This window comes from Somniosus microcephalus, chromosome 16 (assembly GCF_052327205.1).
Source record: "Somniosus microcephalus isolate GS21.2 chromosome 16, FLI_Smic_1.0, whole genome shotgun sequence".
In the NCBI taxonomy this organism is placed as follows: Eukaryota; Metazoa; Chordata; class Chondrichthyes; order Squaliformes; family Somniosidae; genus Somniosus; species Somniosus microcephalus.
The window spans coordinates 28,060,230-28,072,236 of NC_141002.1; the positions used below are offsets into that span (position 1 = coordinate 28,060,230).

Genomic DNA, 12,007 nt, shown 5'->3' on the forward strand with positions numbered 1-12,007 from the left:
CAGTGATCAGTTGATTTTAATCTGCAACTTTATTTAGGCGAGTTCCCAAAGAAAGAAAGAATTTGTATTTGTATAGCGCTTTTTACAACCTCAGGACATCCCAAAGTGCTTTACAGCCAATGAAGGACTTTTTGAAGCGTAGTCATTGTTGTAATGTAAGAAACGCAACAGCCAATTTGCACACAGCAAGATCCCACAAACAGCAATGTGTAGCCCATATTCGTGAGGGAAAGGGTGGAAAATCATACAAGAAAGTAAGGGCTTCTGGATCATTGAGAGGTGGGAAATGGCTTGTCAAAGTCATTCATTTTATAATCCAGTAGGAATTGTGCTTGTGGGAGGTGATTTGGTTAGCTACCCTTCTCTGGCGGTGCAGCATTACATAAGAACGTTAGAACTAGGAGCAATGTTTTTTTCAGTCAGTACTTCTGATACTTTTAAAAGTTTTAAACAGAAAAGCAAAGGGGTAGCTCTGGCCACTGCAAAATAACATTGAAAACTCGATGCTTTTGAGAACCAATATTCTGAAATAGTCAGCATAATGCTACTGAGGTTGGGATAGGATTCAGTGCTCCTAACTTTACTTTTGATGTTGTACAGAGACGTGAGCATTTGATTTCAACATTTTTTGAAAACAAAGAATAGCAGACATAGGTCCAAAATAAAGTGTTAAGACTGTAGAAATTGTGCTACCCGAAAACAAATGAATTGATCATTCTACTTGTACAGAGTTAGCTTATTGAATACTTTCTTTCACAAAAGCTATCTGAACATCAGTTATTGTTGATGCCACTGTCATGAGCAAGTCTATAGTAGCCCCATCAAACAGAGTGAATCAGCAAAGAAGCATGTACAGTACAATTCTTCTCTACTGAGACTTTTGAAAGACCTAACATGCTGTTCAACCATTTTAGGCTCCTTTTTGATTGTAATAATCTGTGTAAAGCCGGAACCAGAATCTCCATGTTAGATAGCCAAAGTAATTGGTTGATTTTTTTTTCTGGGTTTCAGCCTCCAGCTCGGTTGGTCCTAAAATGTTGCATATTCATTATCAAAAGCTTGATTTCAATCCCAATAACCAAGGGACAAGCGTAACCAAGGTGACCATGTTTTCTCTATCCCCGTCATTCAGATCACCAAGGCTCAAATACAAACTGAACGGTTCTCCCTCTGACCTCCCAGATCACTGACACACACCCAGCACTAGAAGACCAGGATAAAAAAAGTAGGCTGTCAAAATACAAATGGGATCAGGCTCGTGTTCTACTAATATGCCACCAGCCATTTTATCCACTGCACCACCAAGCTATATTTCACAAAATTCAGTATTTCTGTGCATTTTCACAAACATTTTCTTTTTTTCTGCAATAAAATAAATGAGACCTGTTCAGATTGGAGAAGAAAGAAAACAATAACTACAGAGGGACAGACAGGCGCGAAAAACAAAATGGTAGGTAAGCACACCTTGAAGAGACGTGTCCAAATCAAACTAGAAAAGGAGAATGGTTCCACCAGGCAATTCATTGGCGTACCTGAAGTTATGAAGTAACGGAAAGACTGAGGGGAAGAATCCCGGTCTGTACAGGATAACTGAAACCCCTGAATGTTTGTTCCCACAGCTGTGTCATCAAGAATCATCAGTGAATTAAACTTTGGCTGACAGACAGGTGGTTCATCATTGGTTGGAAGAATATTAACCGTGACCTAGAACATAACAGTATCTAATTAGCGAGAAAATACATAGCTTCCTAAATTACCTCGAATATCAATCCACCCCACCCCCAGAAGCTGCCTCCTGCTTAGGTACAGTGCCAAGCTGTCAAGTGCCATCCAGTAACCCACCCACGTGGCTGTTCAACTTTGAATTTAGACCATGAACACCTCTTGCATGTTAGGTCATCAAAGCCAACACCAATCTTGTCCTCACAATTGTCTATCAAGTGAGCTTTCTGGTAAGCAACCACTGCATTGCAATCAGGAGTGGGAACCCTCGCTGAATTTTTTAATCATCTCTTCTGCCCAGGGAAATGAAGTCAATGTAGCACCCATACAACTGCCCTGGCCAAGATCAGCCAACTTCACACAGGGCAAGGAACGAACCTAGAGCATTCCTCCTTGATATGGTTCATGCGGCATTACCATCGCCGAATCCCCCACCATCAACATCCTGGGGGTACCATTGACCAGAAACTTAACTGGACCAGCTACTTAAATAATGTGGCTACAAGAGCAGGTCAGAGGCTGGGTATTCTGCGGCGAGTGTCTCACCTCCTGACTCCCCAATGCCTTTCCACCATCTACAAGGAACAAGTCAGGAGTGTGATGGAATACTCTCCACTTGCCTGGATGAGTGTAGCTCCAACATCACTCAAGAAGCTCGAAAGCAACCAGAACAAAGCAGCCCACTTGATTGGCACCCCATCCACCACCTTAAACATTCACTCCCTCCACCACCAGCGTACCGTGGCTGCAGTGTGTAACATCTACAAGATGCACTGTAGTAACTCATCAAGGCTTCTTCGGCAGCACCTCCCAAACCCGCGACCTCTACCACCTAAAAGGACAAGGGCAGCAGGCGCATGGGAACAGCACCACCTCCAAGTTCCCCTCCAAGTCACACACCATCCTGACTTGGAAATATATCGCCATTCCTTCATCCTCGCTGGGTCAAAATCCTGGAACTCCCTCCCTAACAGCACTGTGGGAGTACCTTCACCACATGGACTGCAGCAGTTCAAGGCGGCGGCTCACCACCACCTTCTGAAGGGCAATTAGGGATGGGCAATAAATGCTGGCCATGCCAGCGACGCCCACATCCCAGGAACAAATTTTTTAAAATGCTGAATTACCTAGTGAGCCACTGGGTAAGCTATTATTTCCACCATTCATTAAAATATCAGATGGAACGGCACCTTCACAAAAGACTACGCAACCTTCAAAATGTCAGTGCAAAACGTTTACCAAACATGGGCATGCATTTCCATGGGGGTTCTCTTGTTTACGCTGCATCTCCAAAGTTTCTACAGCTCCTCCGCCATAGTTACAATAGAAGGACCCTGTGAAAATTCACCCCTGTGGTGTTTAATTTAGCAGGTTAATTTTATTCCCTCGTATGTTCAATTACTTTAGACGCTGGAAGGAAGATTTTTCACGGAAGTGTTGAGACTTATGACAGCAGGTTTTGTGCCTGCTGCTTTAACCAAACATTGACTGCATGGGATTTTCCAGTGATCAGTTGATTTTAATCTGCAACTTTATTTAGGCGAGTTCCCAAAGAAAGAAAGAATTTGTATTTGTATAGCGCTTTTTACAACCTCAGGACATCCCAAAGTGCTTTACAGCCAATGAAGGACTTTTTGAAGCGTAGTCATTGTTGTAATGTAAGAAACGCAACAGCCAATTTGCACACAGCAAGATCCCACAAACAGCAATGTGTAGCCCATATTCGTGAGGGAAAGGGTGGAGAATCATACAAGAAAGTAAGGGCTTCTGGATCATTGAGAGGTGGGAAATGGCTTGTCAATGTCATTCATTTTATAATCCAGTAGGAATTGTGCTTGTGGGAGGTGATTTGGTTAGCTACCCTTCTCTGGCGGTGCAGCATTACATAAGAACGTTAGAACTAGGAGCAGGAGTAGGCCACATGGCCCCTTGAGCCTGCTCCGCCATTCAATAAGATCATGGCTGATCTTCGACCTCAACTCCACTTTCCTGCCTGATCCCCATATCCCTTGATTCCCCTGGAGTCCAAAAATCTATCTATCTCAGCTCTATACTCTATCTATACTCAATGACTCAGCATCCACAGCACTTGGGGGCAGAGAATTCCAAAGATTCACAACCCTCTGAGTGAATAAATTCCTCCTCATCTCAGTCTTAAAAGGCCCATTCTGGAGTGTTCATCTTGCAGTTTGGCCAGGAATCAAGTATGTGTGTTGCAAATATGCCAGGCAAATACCCGTGTTGTATTAAACTTAACTTCCTTAATTAATGCCTCCACAATGTCAGCCAATGTCAACGAGTGCGTTACTGAGCCATGTAATTTTAGAACTCGAGTGCCAATATGTCACCCTGGTACTGAGAGAAAATTGAAAATCTAACAGTGAAACTGGTTTAATATATATATATATTTTGCTGAATATTTGAGCATTGGGTTAATTTCTTGTTAAATCAAAACGATGACCCCGATAACTATTTAATGTTTATTGCAATGTGTCTCGCAGGTGAACTAACCTTTAGCATTAGAAACCACTTACAGTAGTTGTTGCAGCTTTTGGATCATCAGAAACTACCTCAACAGCCTGCACTGTGAGGAAATATTGGACAGTTGCCTCATAGTCTGGTTGGGCCACAAGGTGTATTTCCCCTGAGGTTGGGTTAATCCAAAACAACTGAATGTAGCCCAGTGTGCTTCCTCCTCCTATAAGCGAGTAAATGAGTTCAAGGCCTGGAAAGTCTTGGTCTTTTGCAAGCACTTTTCCAACCTTTGTTCCTACTGGAAAAGGAAGAACAGAAAAAGATAATAGATAACATCATACAGTATCATTATTGTGCTGGCGTTGTTGTTAAGCTGTCAGCTGTGGCTCAGTGGGTAGCACACTCCCCTCGGCTGAAGGTTGTGGGTTCAAGTCCCACTCCAGGGACTTGAGCACACAAAGCTAGGCTGACACTCCAGTGCAGTGCTGAGGGAGTGCTGCATTTTCGGAGATGCCGTCTTTCAGATAAGACGTTAAACCGAGGCCCCGTCAGCTCTCTCGGGTGGATGTAAAAGATCCCGTGGGACTATTTTGAAGAAGAGCAGGGGAGTTATTCGCGGCGTCCTGGCCAATATTTATCCCTCAATCAACATAACAAAAACAGATTATCTGGTCATTATCACATTGCTGTTTGTGGGAGCTTGCTGTGCACAAATTGGCTGCCATGTTTCCCACATTACAACATTGGCTACACTCCAAAAGTACTTCATTGGCTGTAAAGCGCTTTGAGACGTCCGGTGGTCGTGAAAGGTGCTATATAAATACAAGGTTTTTTTTCTTTCTAATTTCACTTTATTCAATCTGCCTATCTCTGTAACCTCTTCCGGTCCTGCAATCCTCCAAGAAATCTGCGTTCCTCCAACCCTAGCCTCTTGTCCACCTCCCCACTCCCTTCACTGTGCCTTCCACCGTCTAGACCCTAATCTCTGGAATGAGCTCTCTAAACCTCTTGCCTCGCCACCTCTCTCTCCGCCTTTAATACACTCTTTAAAACCTACTTCTTTGACCAAGCTTTTAGTCACCTGTCGTAATGTCTCCTTCTTTGGTTGGTGTCAATTTTTGTCTAATTACACTTCTGTGAAGCACCTTGGGACGTTTTACTACGTTAAAGGTGCTATATAAATGCAAGTTGTTGTTGTCTGCTTTGAAATGCACATCAGTGCTTCTGGGAATGGTTAATGATGCCCCTAGAAAATGTGGAATATCACAATGGAGAAGGCATGTTACTCCCATTTTTTTCACTTATGAAGATTTTCCCAACTTATTTATGCCACATTCTGGGTCTTTCACTATTGAAAAACAGCCATTATTAACCGTACCAGTGTGACACATTTCGTACACCCTATCCTCACGTCATATTCTGATAGAAGATTTCTATGCTCCCAATTTTTCCATTTTCATGCAACATTACACATTGTTAGCATGGACTGTTGTAATCATGGTGTGCTAGAATCAATGCTAACTTATTAGTTTTACAAACTCCATTCTCCATTATTAAAGTACTAGAAAATATCAGCAATTGAAGGAGATTTACAGACTAAGATAAAATTAAATACAACAGCCAAATTACAAATCAATAACAAATTGCAATGGCAGCAAAGATTTTGTTCAAATATAACGACGCCTTTTTATTTAAACTAATATAATCATTCTGATACTTTGCGATAACTTATTGCAGGTTTGTTGGCGTACTATTCAACTATCAAAACGCCCCTGTGAAGCACCTTTGGACGTTTTACTATGCTAAAGGCGCGATATAAATGCAGGTTGTTGTTGTTTGTAACAAATTGGTCAGCTGATTGGGTGGTTCTGGATTTGTAACCAGTTAAATAGTTAGAACTAAGTCATCTGGCAGCTTGGGATATTGTGAATGTAAAAGAGATGCTTCTCCAGTGCAAGATAAATTGTTAGAGTATAGAGAGAACCTTATTTATTAAAAGGACGCGACTGCTGCCAACGACATGAAGTAGTTGCGCGTTCACAGTTCCAGTGGTCTTTTGTTTGTTCTCGCTGGACTTCCCACAGATTAGTGAGAGGGAAAGGTGAGGGGTGGAAATTCAGGTATTGTGAAGTCTGTGATGTGACTTGAAGGTGATGTTAGGATGTTGTCAGCTTGTGAGAGTTTTATTGTACTCTCACGGAGTGTGTTTATCGCTATCCACTCCTCTGTCTGTTGTGGTTTGAACACGCGGATGGTGAACAGAATGCAGGCGTGGGATGTTAGGATTTAATCGGCTGGGAAAAGGATCATTTGAGAAAGAGAATAGAGACAGTGCGGAGAGATAGAGAGAGAAGCGCTAGACAAAGAAATTGAGGAGGAAAACGAGAGGGAGGGCGGAAAAGGAACGCGAGAAGAGAGAGTGGCAGCGATGTGATTAATTCATCAACAACAACTTGTATTTATATAGCGCCTTTAAGGTAGTAAAACATCCCAAGATGCTGCACAGGAGTATTATAAGTCAAAACATTTGACACCGAGCCACCGAAGGAGAAATTAGGGCAGGTGACCAAAAGCTTGGTCAAAGAGGTAGGTTTTAAAGAGCGTCTTAAAGGAGGAAAGAGAGGTAGCGAGGGGGGAGAGGTTTAGGCAGGGAATTCCAGAGCTTAGGGCCTAGGCAACAGAAGGCACGGCCACCAATGGTTGAGTGATAATAATCAGGGATGCTCAGGAGGGCAGAATTAGAGGAGTGCAGATATCTCGGGGGGTTGTGGGGCTGAAGGAGATTACAGAGATAGGGAGGGGCGAGGCCTTGGAGGGATTTGAAAACAAGGATGAGAATTTTGAAATCGAAGCACTGCTTAACCGGGAGCCAATGTAGGTCAGCGAGCACAGGGGTGATGGGCGAACGGGACTTGGTGCGAGTTAGGATACGGGCAGCCGAGTTTTGGATGACCTCAAGTTTACATAGGGTAGAATGTGGGAGGCCAGCCAGGAGTGCGTTGGAATATTTAACTCTAGAGGTAACAAAGGCATGGAGGATGAGCTGAGGCAAGGGCGGAGACAGGCAATGTTACGGGGGTGGAAGTAGGCAGTCTTTGTTATGGCGCGGATATGTGGTCAGAAGCTCATTTCAGGGTCAAATATGACACCAATGTTGCGAACAGTGTGGTTCAGCCTCAGACAGATGTTCGGGAGAGGGATGGAGTCAATGGCTAGGGAACGGAGTTTGTGGCAGGGACCGAAAACAATTACTTCGGTCTTCCCAATATTTAATTGGAGAAAATTTCTGCTCATCCAGAACTGGATGTCAGACAAGCAGCCTGACAATTTAGAGACCGTGGAGGGGTCGAGAGAAGAGGTAGTGAGGTAGAGCTGGGTGTCGTCAGCGTACATGTGGAAACTGACGCTGTGTTTTTGGATAATGTCGCCAAGGGGTAACATGTGGATGAGAAATAGGAGGGGGCCAAAGATAGATCCTTGGGGCGACACCAGAGATAACAATGCGGGAGCGGGAAGAGAAGCCGTTGCTGGTGATTCTCTGGCTATGATGAGATAGATAAGATTGGAACCAGGCGAGTGCAGTCCCACCCAGCTGGACGACGGTGGAGAGGCATTGGAGAAGGATGGAATGGTCAGCAGTGTCAAAGGCTGCAGACAAGTCAAGAAGGACAAGGAGGGATAGTTTACCTTTGTCACAGTCACAAAGAATCAGAACGAACTGCTAAAAATGTCATCACAATTTAACGAGGAAATGTGACTTGACGGTGATATTAGGATGTTGTCAGCTTGTGAGAGTTTTATCATACTCTTGCCGAGTGTGCTTATCACTATCAGCTCCTCTGTCTGTTGTGGTGAAAGTTACTTTTTCATATTTGGGACCTGACATTTTATGCACAGAATTCTTCTGCGCAGCTTCCGGTTTGTTGGCAGCAGTCACACCATTATTAGAATTAAATTCTTACAATGTACATTTGGTTACTGTGCGCTGCTAAATGATTTTACACTTGTGTGTTGTTCGATCAATTTTTGATTCAGTAAAGGAACTTTGAGGTCAGAAAAAAGATCAAAAGTGGTTAGACTGGATCTATTTGATGAAGTGAGCAAGATGACTTTTCCTTGTTCCCTGTATTCTGATTTTTTTTTTAGCTATGGGCTGCAAACTGTAAACGAAAGATGAGCTTCACCATGAATTCCTTGAGATAGTAAGCCATGGTTGACCACGTCCTGCTTTCTATCTTGGGATCTAATAAGGCACATGATTGTCTGAATGATACTGGTAAGAGAGCCCAGGTTTGCTGAAGATAAATTGGGTGAAACACCACACGAAGATTTGTTGTTAGAATGGCTTGGAATTTCCTGGCAAGTTTTGGTGTAACGACAGTGTAAGGGCGGCGCTGTGCCGTTTCTTTCCCGAGGAAATTCATGTGTAACTGATTTATGCCGGTTTTACATCAAACAATCGCTACGGCGAATTTTGCATCCCTCTCAAATTATGTCCGCCAAAGCCCCCTTGGCTCATTAACATATTCCCATAACTATTAACATAGGTGCAGCAGGACCCGAAGTCACTATTTCTGGAATTTTGTAGCGTTTTATTTTAATTTCTCTTTACTGAGACCTGCACTGTATTTTCTGTATATTTTAATGCTTTTTTATGGCATCAGAATGTTACATTAAAAAGATAAAAACTTCCACAATTGACTTTTCTTAAATGCGTGTTTAATAAATATAAATGATGGTTTGATGACTTCAAACTTTCATTTTCTTAACATCAATAAGATAAAGAGGGACCTAAAGAAGGAAGATGGTTTCTGTTCTGCTCCTTCCACACGCCATGATTACTTTATGCTTATTTTCCACTTGTTTTATGCTAATTTTTATCAGCGGTCTGTTGAAGCACTGTCTCATGTTCTTACTTGAACCTTGACCAGAAAAGAAAGAACTGAACAAGATGGTTTTACCTCAATGCCGCTGGATGTTTACTTACTTTCACTGAATTCGGACACGTTGAAAGTATACAACATCTGGGTGAAGGAGGGATGAAATTGATTTACTGACTTGACTGTGATGTACACAGTCACAGTATCTAGGTGAGATAAATCAGACACTTAGAAAATGACCATTATATTAGTAGTTTCCCAAGTAATATTTCACATAAAACATGCAAGCTTTTCAGTGTATGATCAGAAAGTGCTGCTTAAAGTTATTGGCCCGGAATTTGCGGTGGGTAATAACAGCGAACGAACAGCGTTCGCTAGTATTACCCCTTTGAAACTGACCGTAACTTCAGTATTTAGTACATGCACATCCTAACGCGGAAATCCTGAAGCTGTGGTCAGTCATTCACTGCTCCGACACTGCCCCCACCCACCATAGCTGGCAATCAGTGTAATCATGGAAATAGGGAAACTTTTAAAAAATTCGTTCACGGGATGTGGACGTCGCTGGCAAGACCAGCATTTATTGTTCATCCCTAATTGCCCTTGAGAAGGTGGTGGTGAGCCGCCTTCTTGAACCGCTGCAGTCCGTGTGGTGAAGGTACCCCCACAGTGCTGTTAGGGAGGGAGTTCCAGGATTTTGACCCAGCGACGATGAAGGAACAGCGATATACTTCCAAGGCAGTATGGTGTGTGACTTGGAGGGGAACTTGGAGGTAGTGGTGTTCCCAAGCGTCTGCTGCCCTTGTCCTTTTAGGTGGTAGAAGTTGTGGGTTTGGGAGGTGCTGTCGAAGAAGCCTTGGCAAGTTGCTGCAGTGCATCTTGTAGATGGTACATACTGCAGCCACGGTATGCTGGTGGTGGAGGGAGTGAATGTTTAAGGTGGTGGATGGGGTGCCAATCAAGCAGGCTGCTTTCTCCTGGATGGAGTAGTTTCTTGAGTGTTGTTGGAGCAGCACTCATCCAGGCAAGTGGAGAATATTCCATCACACTCCTGACTTGTGCCTTGTAGATGGTGGAAAGGTTTTGGGGAGTCAGGAGGTGAGACACTTGCCGCAGAATACCTAGCCTCTGACCTGCTCTTGTAGCCACAGTATTTATGTAGCTGGTCCAGTTAAGTTTCTGTTCAATGGTGACCACTCCAGGATGTTGATGGTGGGGGATTTGGCGATGGTAATGCTGTTGAATGTTTGATGCTCTCTTGCTGGACATAGTCATTGCCTGGCACTTGTTTGGCACAAATGTTACTTGCCACTTATCAGCCTAAGCCTGAATGTCGTCCAGGTCTTGCTGCATGCGGGCATAGACGGCTTCATTATCTGAGGAGTTGAGAATGGAACTGAACACTGAGCAATCATCAGCGAACATCCCCACTTCTTACCTTATGATGGAGGGAAGGTCATTGATGAAGCAGCTGAAGATGGTTGGACGTAGGACACTGCCCTGAGGAACTCCTGCAGTGATGTCCTGTGGCTGAGATGATTGACCTCCAACAACCACAACCATCTTCCTTTGTGCTCGGTATGACTCCAGCCAGTGGAGTTTTTCCCCCCGATTCTCATTGACGAAAACTTGGGCTTTGCCACATTAATATCACTGTTAAATACCCCATTAAAAGTTAGACATTGTTGGATTAGGTGTTACTGGGGTTTTATCAGTGTATTGACGGCTAAACAAACGTTATGGCCCTGATAAACTAATTTTAATTTTGTGGAGTGTCAAATTTCTCCATTAAAGTAAAAATTACAATTTTTAAGACACTTTAAAAAAAAATTATTTTTTAAAAGTTTGTTCATATTTATTTCAGGTTTACTTTTTCCCCATGTAACAGCCACAATCTTTGTTTTGCTCTCCTATAACATTTTTAAAAAGTCAGAATAAAAGGAGCTTCTTCACTTCCTGGTTCCCTGAATGTGAGAATGTGATTGGCTGCTTAGACAGCTTGTTGACATCACAGCAGCTCACACTATGGAATTCCCCGACACTACACTGATCTCAATTGCACGTCGAGAAAGCAAAACTTCTCGCCACAGAGATGGCGAGATCTTTGTGGGCATCTTTCTTCAGGGCCAGCAGCGAACGTCTTTGCTTCCCCGCTGCCCGTAAATTACGGACCATAGTTTTAGTAAATCAGATGAATTTAAGAAAATTTCTATCTTTAATTTTGTTATTACTGTAATGTTTGCTTCAAAGAATAATATACCTAGAAAACCAACTTTAAAAGAAACTAAAAAGACTTGGCTGGGAATGACTAAAATCAAACCTTTTATGTAGTTCCAAAAATGTAAAGTTTAAATTCTTTACACTGCCAATAATGTTGAATGAGTGAATCAATAACACTATCAGATGAGTTCCCAGTCAAGAGTTAATTGTAAAAAATCATAATTTCTTAAAAATGAATTGATAACATAAATGACATCCAGAGTATTTGATTTATAACCATGTGCTATAGTTTTATTTTAAGTCTATTTGCTTCAACCACCCTTTCAGGCAGTGCATTCCAGATCATAACAACTCGCTAACTAAAAAATATTCTCCTCATCTCACCTCAGGTTCATTTGCCATTTATCTTAAATCTATGTCCTCTGGTTACCGACCCTCCTATCAGAAGGAACAGTTTCTCCCTATCTATATCAAAACCCCTCATGATTTTTAACACCTCTATTATATCTCCCCTTAACCTTCTCTGCTCTAAGGAGAGCAATCCCAACTTCTCTAGTCTCTCCGCATAAAAAATTACTTTTCAAGAAGAATTCTAAACTGCTGTAAAGCAGAATTGGAGAATTGTTGAAAATCAATAAATTCCCCTTAGTGGAATTTATTTCCTAAACTGTGGAATTAATATTCAAATCTTGGAATTTGTTTCTTTTGTT

The 12,007-nt window shown here is 42.5% G+C and overlaps 1 protein-coding gene across 1 annotated transcript in view; it reads right to left on the minus strand.

The window, feature by feature from the left end:
- Positions 1-12,007, minus strand: part of LOC147106040 (cadherin-related family member 3-like) — a 73,553-nt gene that overhangs the window by 12,366 nt on the left and 49,180 nt on the right. Inside the window, exons 11-13 of the mRNA XM_086009786.1 lie at positions 9,185-9,283; positions 4,257-4,495; positions 1,533-1,704 (exon numbers count right to left, since the gene is read on the minus strand). Of these exons, the coding sequence (XP_085865912.1) occupies positions 1,533-1,704; positions 4,257-4,495; positions 9,185-9,283 (510 nt within the window). The remainder of the gene's footprint in view (positions 1-1,532; positions 1,705-4,256; positions 4,496-9,184; positions 9,284-12,007) is intronic.